The 15,325-nt window shown below is 41.1% G+C and overlaps 1 protein-coding gene across 5 annotated transcripts; it reads left to right on the top strand.

Moving 5' to 3' along the window:
• Positions 1–705: 705 nt before the first annotated feature.
• Positions 706–10,370, top strand: LOC103715617 (exocyst complex component EXO70A1-like). 5 transcript variants are annotated; one of them, XM_039129851.3, is made up of 4 exons: positions 708–3,773; positions 8,654–8,766; positions 9,148–9,260; positions 9,457–10,370. In XM_039129851.3, exon 1 carries the CDS (start codon positions 1,375–1,377, stop codon positions 3,415–3,417), a length of 2,043 nt encoding a protein of 680 aa, XP_038985779.3. In that variant the 5' UTR covers positions 708–1,374; the 3' UTR covers positions 3,418–3,773; positions 8,654–8,766; positions 9,148–9,260; positions 9,457–10,370. The 5 variants fall into 5 exon arrangements, with proteins under 5 accessions (XP_038985777.3, XP_088564385.2, XP_038985779.3 ...); XM_039129849.3 differs by having other exon boundaries at positions 706–3,773; positions 9,148–10,370; XM_088708258.2 differs by lacking the exon at positions 8,654–8,766.
• The last annotated feature ends 4,955 nt before the right edge of the window (positions 10,371–15,325 follow it).

Raw genomic sequence — 15,325 nt, 5'->3', positions numbered from 1 at the left:
TCTTTTTATGAAAGAATAAGAGGTCAAGCCTTCGAGATGCAATCTATGAGAGTATTATTATTAAAGTGCTTGACCCGGAAGAGTTTCTGACAGCATCAATGCACTTGTCGACGAAGAACAAGGTCCTTGACCTTAAAAATCGGATTGAAGCATCCATTGTAATTTAAAAGAGAAAGATGCACAAGAAGGATGACAAGTCATTTTGAGGTTCCACAGTTAGCTTAGAGAAGAAGGACCAACTTGCAGAGAGAGCAGAAACTTAAACTCATCTCGGATCCAAATTTTTTGCGTTTGGATCGGGTTATACAAAAACTTGCCCCGATCCGACTGACATGTTGAGTTAGATCTGATCCGATCTTCCATTGAGTTAGATCTGGATCCAAGTCCAACATTAGGACTTGAACGAGGAACTGAGTTGGATCAGGATCACTCATGATCCGATCCAACCAGACCCATATGCACTCCTAATTTTAATCTACGGTAATAGATTATATCACACCCAAAAGCAGTAACCAATAATGTAATTCATGCATGTATTATTGACCACATTCTAAATGATGCTATTGAGGAGATGGATTAAAGGTGCACTAAGACACGATTTGGAAGATTCAATTAAAAAATTTAAAATGAAAAAAGGTTTAAAAGATAATTTTTCCTTCAGAAGCTAAACAAAAAAAAAAAATCACAAGAAAGGCACGACCAAACCCGTCCTCGTTGCGGCCAAATCCCCATCCGAACTCGACGGACAACCAAAGCCCCGCAGGACCAGTGGACCACGAAAGAAGCGAACAAAAACCAAAGCCCAAGCTCCTCTGGAACCGGACACCTCCGAGTCATCCCCACGAGATAAAATAAACCCCCCCATCCTTCTCCATCCCCTTCTCACCAACCTCATCATCTCAGAAAGCTCCCTTCCTGTCTCTCACTTTCCACCATAGCTTTCATTTTTCCCTCAACTTTTTTTATAAGTGGATTTATATATCCTTCCCTCAGCAGCCTTAGCTTCAGCTTTCCACCATCCGCCCATCTCCATCCTTCCTTTGTGCAACGTTCAACTCCTCCCCTCTTTCTCCTCTCACAAACCCATCTCCCCTTCTATTTTTCCTACCAAAACCCCTCCTCTGAAGGCACCTGTAAACCACAAAAACACCTCCTATCTCCAATCCGGTCAACATTAGTTTGTCCACCGCGTCTCAACCCCCAAACTCCCCTTCATCAATCCCCATCATCCTAATCTCTTCCAACGTTATAATAAGAATGCCATTCCTTCTCTTCTCCATCCTCTCTCCAGGCTAGACTCGGAGGGTATCAATCGAGTCCAGTTCCACGCGCCGCTTCTCAAGTCCCGGTTGATTTGTAAAGGGTTTCGGGGTGATGATGACGACGGATCCGGCGGATGAGGGGGGCATCGCCAGCCTCGTGGCTGCCCGGCGGTCGCTGCGGGCGAGCCTGGACAAGTCGCAGGCGCTCTCGGCGGCGCTGGCACGCGCTGGACCCCGCCTCGACGAGATCCAGCAGCGCCTCCCCACACTCGAGGCCGCCGTCCGCCCGATCTGCGCCCACCGCGACGCCCTCGCCGCCGTCGGCGGCCACATCGACCGTGCCGTCGGTCCCGCGGCCGCCGTCCTCAAGGTGTTCGACGCCGTCCACGGCCTCGAGCTGCCCCTCCTTTCCGACCCCCAAGCCGACCTTCCCGGCTACCTCTCCGTCCTCAAGCGCCTCGAGGAGGCCCTCCGCTTCCTCTCCGACAACTGCAGCCTCGCCATCCAGTGGCTCGACGACATCGTCGACTACCTCGACGACCACTCGGTGGCCGACCCCCGCTTCTTATCTGCTCTGAAAACCTCCCTCGCAGCCCTCAAGACCTCCTCCTCCCCCCTCGACGGCGGCCTCCTCGACGCCGCCCTCGACAAGCTCGAGGCCGAGTTCCGCCGCCTCCTCGCCGACCATAGCACCCCCCTCCCCATGCCCTCCTCCTCCTCCTCCCCCGCCGATGACGGCGGTGGCGTCGCTATCGCCCCCTCCCCTCTTCCGGTTCCGGTCATCCACAAGCTGCTCGCCATCCTCGAGCGCATGACCGCGAGCAACCGCCTCGACCGCTGCGTCGCCGCGTACATCGACGTCCGGGGCTCCAACGTCCGCGCCAGCCTTCGCGCCCTCAATCTCGACTACCTCGAGATCACCTCCGCCGGATTCGACGACGTCCAGAGCATCGAGCCCTACATCGACCGCTGGGGCCGCCACCTCGAGTTCGCCGTCAAGCACCTCTTTGAGGCCGAGTACAAGCTCTGCGGCGAGGTCTTCGAACGCGCCGGTCCCCCTGAAGTCTGGGCCGCCTGCTTCGCCGAGATCGCCGCCCAGGCCGGCATGCTTGCCTTCCTCCGCTTCGGGAAGACCGTCACCGAGGCCAAGAAGGACCCTATCAAGCTCCTCAAGCTTTTGGACATCTTCAACTCCTTGAACAAGCTGAGGCTGGACTTCAATCGCCTCTTCGGCGGGAAGGCCTGCGTCGAGATCCAGAACCTCACCAGAGATCTCATCAGGCGGGTGATTGATGGAGCCTGCGACATCTTCTGGGAGCTTCTGGTTCAGGTGGAGCTACAGAGGCAGACTCCGCCGCCCTCGGATGGCGCCGTCCCGAGGCTGGTGAGCTTCATCACGGATTATTGCAACAAGCTTCTCGGCGAGGACTACCACCCGGTTCTCACACAGGTTCTGATCATTCATCGGAGTTGGAAGCAGGAGAAGTTCCAGGAGAGGCTTCTGACCGATGCCATTCTCAATATAATCAAGGCCCTGGAGGCAAATTTCGAGACTTGGTCCAAGGGATACGAGGACACGACCCTCTCCTACCTCTTCATGATGAACACGCACTGGCATTTCTACAAGCACTTGAAAGGTACCAAGCTGGGCGAGTTGTTAGGGGATGCATGGCTGAGGGAGCACGAGCAGTACAAAGAGTACTCTGCTGCGATGTTCTTGAAGGAGAGCTGGGGAAAGCTCCCCTCTTTGTTGAGTAGGGAGGGCCTGATTTTGTTTTCCGGGGGAAGGGCCACGGCTCGGGATTTGGTGAAGAAGAGGTTGAAGGCATTCAATGAGACATTCGATGAGATGTATCAGAGGCAGTCAAATTGGGTCATATCGGACAAGGACTTGAGGGAGAAGACTTGCCATCTTGTGGTGCAAGCGATCGTTCCCGTGTATCGCAGCTATATGCAGAACTATGGTCCTCTAGTGGAGCAGGATGCGAGTGCGAGCAAGTATGCCAAGTACACGGCCCCGACATTGGAGAAGATGCTCACATCTCTCTTTCAGCATAAGCCTGGGAAGTCTGCAAGCTTTAGGGTTAGGCACTCCAATGGAAAAGTTAACAGTGTCATGGCCAGCCAATTTTGCTCCGCTTCGGTTGTAATGTGATCAAAGCCTTTTCCATTGGCTAAGTTGAAGGAAAAGGGATATGCTTTTATTTGTTTGCCCATCAGTCCAAAAGTTTAGAAATGGATTGCACGGCAATTGGTGTCTCGGCACTGGTTGTGTTTGTGCATATGCTGATACTTGCAGACGTGGCATGCGTTGGCGGATTTACATGAAATTTTTTCAAATGATTTGTGATAGATTAGCAGGGATGCAAAGACTAGCCACAGTTGAAGTATGAAAAAAACCGGTTCCCTGCATGGCCTGTTTGGTGCTGAGAGCAGTCGCATGACCATAAGCTTCGGAAGAGCAAATTCTGTAGATGGTGATGATGGGATTGGTTCCTCGGCACATTGCTGGTAGAAATTATGATCCTCTCCTTTAAATTCCATGTTTTGACTTCTACTTTCCTCTCTTCATGTAATACTTTTTCCTTAGGTTGTAATCATTCATTTTAGGCATTTAGGATCGGAAGAGCCAATATGTGTAATGCTGCTTGGATATATGTAGAATTCATTAAATTCTGTTGCTTGTAAGGATTTCCTCCATTTTTGTTCTTAAACATCCATCATTGGAAAGCTGCTCTGAATATTGGGAGCTGCCGTACATGCATACACAAGAAGCTAAATAAGTTGGACTTTGAAATGAAAGTTGAATGTGATATCCATATGTAGTTATCATATTTTCTGTTGATTGTGATTGCAATTGCCCTCCTTTTCTCATGATCAAGGTGATGCTACAATCTGGCTGCCGCTTTGCACGTTAAATTATTTGTTTGAAATCTTTTGCACACTCTTTATTCACACTCCTTGCTTGTAGTAGGCTTTGTTTCAAATCAGTGCAAATAAAATGTATTAGAATTTTGCTGTAGTGAAAAGAAATAGATTTCAACATGTTCAACTTCATATTTGGAAAACATGGCTCATGGCATTAAAAAACAATATTTAGTACCCCCCCTAGCAATACAGAGCCCCAGGCTGTGTTAACCTTAGCACCTTTTATAGTTTTCAAAATTATATCACTTGTTCATAGATTCACTGTTCTTATTGCTGTTTGCTTTAGAATTCGATAATTAGAAAAAGCAAAGCCCTGCCTTGCAGGGATTATTCCTGAAATTCCTTGCGAAGTCTTTTTATCACTCTTGATAGGTCTTCATGGTAACTTAAACAAAATATACTTGAATTGAGATGTAGATCATACTTATGGAGTTCAAAAATTCCAACTGCATATGTTGGGATGACATTTTAAGAATTTAGACAAGCAGAAAGTTCCTATCATATCAAAGAGCCTCCCTATCTTGAGCTAAATGAGAGGTTTTCTTTTAGTGCCTTGCCTGTGGATGGCTGTTGGTGCAGATTTACTCTGCCTACTTTTTTCTTTAGTATTCAAAAATAAAAAAACAGACAAAAAGAAATCAAATATGCTTAGACGAAGCCTGATCTCAGACCCACCACATCCCTAGCTCCACCCGTTGTCCGTATCACTGCCCAAAATTTTGAAGGTAGAAGGCCTCTTGACCTTCTTTCATTTTCTATTCACACTACAAGGAGCATATTAATGGAATTAAGAACCAAGGTTTTGAATGCCCTCTGGTCTGGGATGCTCCCAACCTCCCCCTCTTTCCTTGCAAAAAGGGAAAAGAGGCCCTATATTCCGTTCCCAACCCAACTATTTTCAAAGAGGTAGTTGCAGAGTCCAAGACAACAAACTTAAAAGCACCTGATCTTTCTTGGATTTTTTTCGACGAAGGATCTTTCTCGGATTTTTGTCAAGACAAATGGTTGTCTATGCTATTGAGAGAGGCATATTATGAGTTAAGAGGCCTTTTATAAGCTTTTCATTTTGAACATATCTGGTCAGTTATCTATAGAGGCATATGCTTGTTATGTTACCCTTTTAGGATAGGCAATAAAAATATAGCAATCTTTAACTTCCTTAAAACACCATGGTGTATAGGGGACTAAACAATGTGATTGAAAATAGTTAAGACTAAACAATGTGATTTAAAATAGTTAAGTGTTCCATAAGGTGGGGTGGGGGTGGGGGTGGGGGGACACCTGCACAAGCATGACTATGTAAAAAAATTATGTTGGCGTTCTTGATAAAGGAATAGAAAGGACATCCAAGGGTTCTGTTGTGATCTTGAAAGCATTTACTTCTGTATCAAACTATGGGATGAGGATTGTAAAAAATCTAGCTTACCAAGTTATGTAAATGAGAAGGATAACATAAGCCATAAAACATGCTTTTGTATATTAAGGATTAAGATGATGGGTGGACAAATTGAAAGAGGAGGGGAACTGAGGGTTAAGAGAAAAAGGTAGACATGAGGGAAGAAGAGAGAGGGACAAAACTCCATACAGGCTATCGCTTATGTATTGTTTGCAAATTACATTAGTTATTATAACTGAGATTTGGAGCTTTTTTTTTTATAAAAAGAAAATTCTGTTGAAAATCCTGTTTATGTGTATCTATGCATGTGCATTTGTGGACATATGCATGTGTACATACTTGCATTTGTATAGTTGGACTAGCTTCTATTAAGAAGAGAAGGAATCTTCCCTAAATTTCCCCTTTTGATTAAAGAGAAAGGTAGCAGGATCTGTTAGATCTTAGATACTTAAATGATGCACCTTCTTCTCTCTCTTTCTGGTTACCTGACCAAACTATCTCAATCACTCTTCCTCTCATCACTTCCTCTTCTTTTACATGCTTGGAGGTTAGATGAGGGGAGGAGCCGGTGGAGAAATGGGGAACTCCTGGTGTGATGGAGAAGGAAGGGAAACAAGATAAGGAGGGGACAATAGGAGAGGGAGCCATGGATGGGAGGGAGATGAGAGGAATCGAGGAGAGGGATGGTGTGAGGGGAGATGAGAATGGTGGCGACTAGGGGGTGCACCTCGGGGTGCAGAGATAGAGTGAGGACGATGAAAGAAGAGGAGACACTAGGATCGAAGGGTGTTAATTATTTTTCTCAAAATCCTGTGTATAACAGTATAAGAGGGGATTCTCTCACTTGCAAGAAGCTTATGCCAACTCTCTCTCTCTCTCTCTCTCTCTCTCTACATACACATATATGCATACATATTGTGAACATCTACATGCACATGTATATGTAATTTCTTTTGTAATTATTAATATTTTGGCTTTTATACGGTGTTTGTTCTGATTTCTTTCTGAATTGGAGGGCTTAGTTTTTATTCCAAGGTTTTAAGAAATTCTAATCTTTTGTCTGATCTCTGAATAACTTACATAGAGTTTCCAAATGTTACCTTTTGCATTACCCTAGAATTGATGATTTGTCTTAGAGGGTTCATTGTGTTTGATTCATGGAGGCTTAAAATACTCTGAGCCAAGTGATATTGGAGACTGGAGGTGGGACGCATATTAGCAACATTATAGCATGCTCCAAGCCTCCTGTGCATGCATGAGAAGATGAGTTGACTTGCTTTGGAAAAGATTGATACAGCAGCAGCAACAACAGTGATAAGAGGCTTCGAGTTTGTTGAGAGTTTTAAGGATATTTCTTTTAGGATACATCAAGAGGATGGTTAAGAAGACAGGATTGTTAGAACATTTGGTAGGAGTCCAGATTAGAAAATCTAAATAAACTTTAGTGTATGTAACGACCCTGATAGTATTTTTAAGCAATTGGTTGAAATTGGTTCTAGGGAGTCAAATTTAATATTGCTCTGCTCAATATTCATTTGCAGCTCAAATAATTCCTAGATTCTGTTGGAAGAATAGTTTAATTGTTTGAGGGAAATGGAGTTCCTGAAGATAAGAAAGGTTTAGTAGGTTAGTCTGATTTAGAAGGGTGCACCATATTTTGTTGGTTCAGGACAGATAAAAGATCAAAGCATTTTCCTGAGTGGGAAAGTTCACTTGAAAGGTTTTATTTATCAGATTATCTACGAAATCTTTTGCAAAAGCTTCAGTATATGCAAGAAAGAGCTAAGTTGCAGAAATGATAAAAATTAAAGGAATAAATGTTAGCAATTGTTGTTAACAAAAATGACTATGCATAATGAGGAGTTGATGATGACTTGTCATGTGGCCCATTTGCGTTTCCAAATAGCACAAATTGTCACTCCTTTTCAATAATTATTGTTTCTAAATATGCTTGCCATAGTGATTTCGTGTCGAAAAGTCACGTGATTATCTATGAAGTCTTGCAATAGCTTCACCATATGTAATAAAGAACTAATTTGCACAACTGAAAAAGAAAAAAGAAATGGTTTTTGTTGTTGTCAGGACAAAATATTATGCATGATTAAGAGTTGGCAATGTCATACCACGTGGCCCATTTGCATTTCCAATAGAAGAATTTGTTGTGCTTTGTTGATAATTATTGTTTCTAAATATGCTTGCCATAGTGGCTCTGTAATATAAAAGTTAGGTGAATATCTATGAGGTCTTTTGTAAAAGCTTCATTATGTGCAAGAAAGAGCTGTTGCATAAATGGAAGAAAAAGAAATGCTTTCAATTCTTGTTAGCACAAAATATGATGCATGGTGAGGAGTTGACTATGGCCTGCTGTATGGCCCATTTGCATTTCTCAATAGTATAAATTGTTGCTCTTTGTCAATAGTTCATGTTTGCAAGTATGCTCTCCATGGTGATTACATGCAGAAAAGTTAGGCAAACAATTGATATGAGTGTATTTAGATTGTGTGCTTAGAGTTTGTCACAAAGGACCGAATTAAGAGGTAATTATTAATGCCAAAAGAAATGGAGATGAGATACTGTGAGATTTAGCTTCTTTGTCATTCACTTTCAGAATAACCATGCCAATTTGATCGGGAGTCACATCTTGATGGAATGACAAAGAATACAGCTTTACCATCCTAAATAGTACCTTCCACAGGCTGCTGCATTGTCAAAATGACGTTTGTCTTATGAAGAAACGGGGTAAGACTTGAATTGAGAAGCAGAGGGATGTTTTAATGCTGAAAAGCAACAACATAAGGAATTTTTATGAATATCAGATTGCAGATGTTCTTTTGTATGTCTGTAGCCTTCATGTAATTATTTTTGCGATGATGCATTTGTCATTCCTTGACAAGCTCCTGTTTAAGTGTGAGCCTTGTCCAATTCATCTTCTTTTGATACTCAAATTTATGCTTCCCTGCTAGTATTGTTATATCTGGAAAATTCAAGTATTTGGTGGTTGTTTGCTCAAGAATATTGGCTTCCATATCTTTTATTTTCTCATGGCAATATTTTCTTCTGCTTGCAGTTAGAAGGAAAAAGCTTCGGGGCTCCTATTATGCGCGCATGAAAAGTTCATCAGGCTTCAACTGCTGGTTTGGCAAGTCCATGCTTAACCAAACCATGTTGCCAATAAATCCTGTGAGTTGCACTAATTCACTCTTGCTGCATGGCAAGAAAATTGTTCATGCGCACATAATGAGAGCCCCTAGCATTACTTATTGCAGAGTTATAAGCCTTTGTTATTATGCTTCTCAATTTAGGTGGAACATCCCCTTTATTTCTGTTCCATGCAATCAGATTGGTTTGGTTTGGTTTGCTTGTCAATCTTGTTATGCATGTTGCAACAAAAATTATGTAATACATCATCCAAAATGTGAACTAATAGCAGTAAACCTCATCAGCCTCGGATCCTCTTTCCTTGCATGTTCCAGCTTGTAGCCGAGTGTCCGCAACCTACGCCTTCAAAAAATGTTCATCAGCGTTCGGAAAAGTTGATTCAAAAGTAATGTTTTTGTTCAGGTTTCATCTCATCACACGCCGTGGTGGATGGTGTAACCCTGGATGCTGTCCGATGAAACAGCGCCACCATCGGGCGTTTTAGTGCATCTCAAATGAGTCCAGTTTCTTATCAGGTCAGCAATTCTACCATCTTCTCCCAGAAGGGTCTCACTACCTACAACTACATTATAGATTCCAGCTCTCCTTCCGATCATTGAGATCTTCACCCATCAAACGAGTCAAGGCTCCAGATTTTCTGGCTAAATCGATGCTCGCCATTTTATGCCTCAGCTTTGTAGTAGTTTTCTATGTGACCACTCTTTTTCTCAGAAGCTGGTGGGATGAAGAAAGCGTGGAGCCTCTTCTGGCCCTCATGTGTCCTCACCCACCATGGCGGCCAATTCTCATGCTATTGGATTGCAGTATTCTTGATATTGACCCTTATTCAGATGATTCGATGCCGGGTTGGTAAATTATTGGTTGGACCAAATCCACCAGTTCAGCAGTAGACCAATCCAACCAAGGGATACATCTGTATGGCTCTTCTTTCCTTCCATTTCTTTTTCGGATATTATTACCTATACTATATGTACTAACATAACCGTGCATGTCGCTTGTTTCCATGGTGGTCTGCTAAGATATATACTTGATAAATAGGGCCCATAAGAACTAATGACTATTATTGCCTGCATCCATGGCCACATGGTGGACACAGAGTAGGCAATAATTTTTCTTTTCTTTTCGTCCGTGCATAAGTGTGTTCTTTTGTAGTCTAATTGGTCCACTGTTGAGCTGGTGGACCTAGTTCAATCAATAACTACTCCATCTTCCTTTCTCTCATCAATTATATGCCTATGAAGTTCGTAGTTATGGGGACGGTCTCCGGCTGCTGCTGCAGTGGAGACTGAGTAGGGTTCATGCTGCGGCAGATTCAATTTAAATGATGCCTAGATGGATGGTTCTCAATTATTTGGATGCATTTGAGGTGGTCCTTCAGGGACGATCATGATAACCTGACACCACTGGAATTGATCAATTGTTTCTCCCACTGTCCGGGATGTATTGTTATCAGTCATAGTAGTACCGGCTATATAGATCCAATCTGCCTATGCCTTCCAGTGGAACATGTCAAACCAGAGGACTCAGCAGGACTTCTAATGGACGGGTCTGTGAATTTTACCCCATTCCCTTTTTTTTGCCCTTTAAATGTTTCACCTTCACCTAATAAATCCTATGTCACAATTTATCTGGGCCTGCCAGCTTGTAATCTTCTATCACTGGCTTCTTTTCTAAATAGTTTCACGCAATGTTCATTTATGCTACCAAGTCTCTTTGCCATTTTGTCTCCCTCGTACAGTCGTACTGTCGATCTTATCCGTTTTATAATATATATATATTTCAAACAATCTTGTGAACTTTGGACTCCAACACATGTTCCATGGTTACGTAGCACATTAATGTAATAATGTGTTCTCCTTTACCGCCGTGCCTTCTAAGTCCTCAAGCCTATTTGACCCACAGTCCGATCTTTATCCTTCACCAAAAGAATAGCAATCTCTTTTAATACAGAGTAGGCCAGCACAAGTCCGTCTTGCACGTTTGCACCGGACTATGAACTTTCTTTTCTTGCAACTGGTGGGATCATGCCAAGTTCGAACGTTCTTGTATGTAGAATTATTGTAAGGTCCAGTGTTTGATACAATCAAGTCAAGAGAGGAGTCTCTTTTTTTTAGGTAAATTTGATTTTATTATACCACTTTAGAGTAAATATATTCGTGAGAATCAGAAAATAAAGCAAAAGGTTCAACATGCACCTTCCTATCTCCACCACTGGATTAGATCACACCATCGTAGGAAGGTGGCCAAGATATGCCTGGGAGAATGCCGGAAAGAGAACAGAATACCCATGGGAGGATATCTTTATCCATGCAATGGTTAGGGACAATCACGAGAATCCTTGAATAGGAAAGGAAGTATAAACTGAGCAAGCAGAGACATACCATGGATAAGCATTCCGTCCATCCTTTTCCATGCGGAGCCCACTTGCGTGCAACAACTTCCGGACAAAACATCACTCACCTTATCTTTCGTAATCTACAGGGAATATATTAATTTAAATTCTATATACCAACCAACCATCCATCTATTCTTTCCTCCTTGGTAATATCTTCTCCCCTCTCTGTTTTTCTTTTTCTTTTGTGACTAATATAATAGTTGCAGGCCATGTTCCTCAAGCAAAAGATTCTACATATCTTTCCCCACTTCTATGGAAGTGGGAGGCAGTTCAATTTCATGCATTGAAAATACCCTATTGCTTCGTAAGATATATGAAAATCTCATGCAACGGATGGTTCATAACTTTTTCACAAGATAGGAGATAAGGTGGGGGACAAATGGTGGAACATTTAAGATGGTAATGATGATGGGGATCTTATTTGGTCCAAACCCAACCAACCTCCAAGCAATTTGGTTGTCTAGTGTCCATTGACCACATCTTCCCTCCCCTCTCCCCCTACTTCCTCAACTTTATAATAACCTTGCTTAGAATATCTGTCTCCCGGTACCCATTTAAGTCCTCTCGCATCTAAAAACCCAACCACAGAATATAATGATACTGTCCCTGGGCCTTTTTTGCCAAAGCAATATGCCCATAGTGTTGGAAATTATCTAAATGCCCATGCTGATAAACAAGGATTAGTTGAAATGGTTGTTCTTTGATGAGGTATTATTGATAAAGCTCTCTTCATGCGAGGTTCATCCTTATCAACCCGAAGAGTTCCAGCACATATGTTTAACTGCAGAAATTTCATAACCATTTTTCATGCGAACATCAACTATCACCACAATTGAAGGGGCAATCCTCTTTTTTTTTAATGAGCAAATCTCTTCTCAACAGGAGCTAAAGCCAACTCAAATTTTCCATGAAGCTATACAACCACAAGAATTAACTTTGACCTGTTTATTTAAAGTTCCTCCTTTAATGAATAGCAATAGATAAACTTAAAATGTAACAGTCCTACTCATAGGCCTAATTAAAACAGCTTATGTGTGTTTCAGGAAATCTGGTGCTGTTCTTGTTTAGGGCATAATCCTTTATCAGAAACAAAATCTTTATTGAAATTAGTGCACATGCGCATACTATGGTCGTTTAGACTAAAAACAATGAACAAAATAAAAAGGCATAGCGAGAGAGATTAGAGGAATGGATAAATTTTGGAGATTAGGTGCTGAATAATATGACCAAGACTAGAGAGAAATCACGCTAGATAAACAATGGAGAGAAACCTAAATGGATAAGGATTGGTAGTTGCAAATAGGTTGAGCATATCCCAAGGGCATCGCTATCAATCATTTATATGATATTAGGTCATTGCAGAATTGGTTTCTTACTATTGTTCATGAAAGAAACACAGTGATATTTTATGAAGTAACACAATGAAAAACTTAGAAATTGTGCATTTGTGATATAAATACAGTGAAAGTATGAAGCAGCTAAAAAAATCTTTGAAATAAATGCTAATAAACGCTATAACATTCAAGTTAAAATTAAGTTTAAAAATTAAAATAATAATTTCAGCATGTAACTTCCTACTATAGAGGTGGTCATGGAAGCAACCAGAACTCAAATTGGGCTAAACTCTCTTATTTTCAAGTTTTTTAAGCTTAAGCCTAAAATTGGATTGAAGTTCAACCTCATGCCCTTACATTTAAAGTTCAAAAAAAATATTCTTATATCTAGCTTGGCCCCTTGACATCCTCTTGTATGTACACTTAAGAGCGCATGGGTATATTTGTGCTTATAGTATAATAAAAATATTTTATATGGCAGCACGCAAGAGGGAGTCACCATGGGTATCTTTTCTTTTTTATAAAGTTCTGTTTTACTTAGAATATATCATTTTCTAACTAAGCCAATTAAAGTTAATCTTGTGCATAAAAGTTTATCAACAACTGTAAATTGAGATATATCATAGATTTACCGATGTTTACTTATAATTTTATCGACATTGTGACATAATCTCTTATCCATAACTCCATTATAATTTTGCGAAAAACTACGCTGCAAATTTTTGACCACATCTAGAATTGTGATTTATAAATCTATTTTTGGATGAGCACCATGTGGCTGGTGGTGCTGTTATAGCTTTCATGGCATATAAGAAACTATGCTCAAGTTGAACTATTATCACGTAGAAATACCTACACGTGGAGTGTCTAGTATCTAGTGCCAGAATGATGATGTATGGGTAGCCACAAATTTTATGCCAAGTGGATGCTAAGTGTAGGTTCCATGTAGTTCTTAAATAATAATGGTGTCTCGAGGTTACTACAGAAAAAATAGAAATTTTCGACTGTGATCTGCCAATGCTAGAAAGAAGCAACGGTAATTTGGTTATCGCGCCAAAATTTGCCGATGCTTTTTACTAACGTCGGTATATTATGACACTTAAAAACGTCGGGAGTTGAGGAAGTGGTTATCCCGATGCTTTTTAGTAAGCGTTGTTGGAAGCCAATAATTAGATGACGCACATAAGCATCGGGGATGATTTACTGACACTTTTCTACAAGCATCATCGGGAGCAAATAATAAGACGATGCGAATAAGCATTGTTGAAAGCCAATAACAAGATGACGCTTATAAGCATCGTTGGGTTCGATATATTTTCCCAATTTCATCAACTGACCCACCATTGATCAGTCCCCTTTTCTCTCTAATCTAGAGTAACACTGCCACCGCTGAGCTCCGCCTTTGCCTCTCTATCGGTCTCCTTCTCCTCCTTTCCCTCTTTGCCGGTCTCCTTCTCCTCCTTTCCCTCTTTGTTGGTCTCAACGCTTATAGTAAGTTTATGCTCCCTCTAGAGAGCCATGATTGGTCACTAAAGTCTCTCAACCGCAAATGAAAAGAATATAAAGAGAAGTTGAAGATGGACTACAAGGGCGATAGTATAATAGAGGAGGAGTCATAATTGTCCTCCTGATGTATACTATCATCAATGGAGGAAGCTTTTTCATTACTGATTTTCTGATAGAGGACAGATTATGTATACTCTTTGAATATCTTATATTGTATTTATTATTAATATAGATTGCAAATATATACATCGAATATATTATATTATTTACTTTTTTTGGCAGACATATTTCGATATTGGTAGAGCTATACAGGCATCTCAGGTGGTTCCTCACACATCAGGCTCCAAGAGTTATGTGAGGCATAGAGATAAATTCGTATATATTTTTTAAGTTTTTTTGTCATATTTCAAACTACTCAATGAATACTTATATTGAAACTCTTCTCACATGATTGCCTTTTGTTTTATATTGAAACACTTATGCTTCTTAATGAAACTATGTAACATGTATCATGTACAATGTATCATGATACTTATGAGTATTATTAAAACTTTTTGACTTCTTTAATTCAAACTGAAACTTTATTCTTCATATTGAACTATGTATCAAGTATCGTATATCGTGTATCATATAATGTATATCATGAATCATATAATGTGTTTCATGAACCGTGTACCTTTTATCATATATTACGTATTATGGATAATGTAGTTTATAATATATACTTTTTGTTGTAGGTGGAAGAGCATAGGCGAGAGTCTAGTAAGATGCAGTTCTATAGGATGACTCATACCCACCGAAATTACAGCTTTGTCCGGAAGGAGTCGAGAGAGATAGTTGTGTATATTGATAATCGATTTGTGCAACGATTTGTAGCTTTATTTTTTTAATAATTAATATGTGACTTTTTTTTCTAAAATATATGACGAGGCTACATTCTTTATTGCAGAACGTGTCGGAAAATCATCGTCATCTGCTAAGACCAGTCAATCGAAGCTCATGTGTTCGCTGAATTGATGGGACTGAAGTGTTATGGTCGAGTGAAGAATTATGGTATTGAAGTTGCCCCCACTCAGTTGTTTGCGGTAAACAGATATACCTAGAATGCTAGACATAATAGCAGCACTGCAAAGGTTTATAGTGTGAAGGCAGAGATGGAGGAGAACAGGCAGAGCTATCAAACAGAGATGAGGTAGAGCCATCAGACGGAGATGAGGCAGAGTTATCAGATAGAGATACAATATTTGAGGGTTCAACTTGACCAAATTGCATCTTTGTTGTATAGGTTTGTCCCTCGTCAGATATATAACTACATCAATTTAAATATTTTACATAATTATCATGC

The sequence above is a fragment of the Phoenix dactylifera genome, chromosome 12 (assembly GCF_051530095.1).
Source record: "Phoenix dactylifera cultivar Ajwa chromosome 12, Ajwa_hap1_PhDact_Kaust_v1.1, whole genome shotgun sequence".
NCBI classification, from domain to species: domain Eukaryota; kingdom Viridiplantae; phylum Streptophyta; class Magnoliopsida; order Arecales; family Arecaceae; genus Phoenix; species Phoenix dactylifera.
This window is presented reverse-complemented; position numbering and strand designations above follow the sequence as displayed.

What these genes read in the sequence shown, in the direction of transcription:
- LOC103715617 (XM_039129849.3), top strand. Translation starts at nt 1,375, where the DNA reads ATGATGACGACGGATCCGGCGGATGAGGGGGGCATCGCCAGCCTCGTG.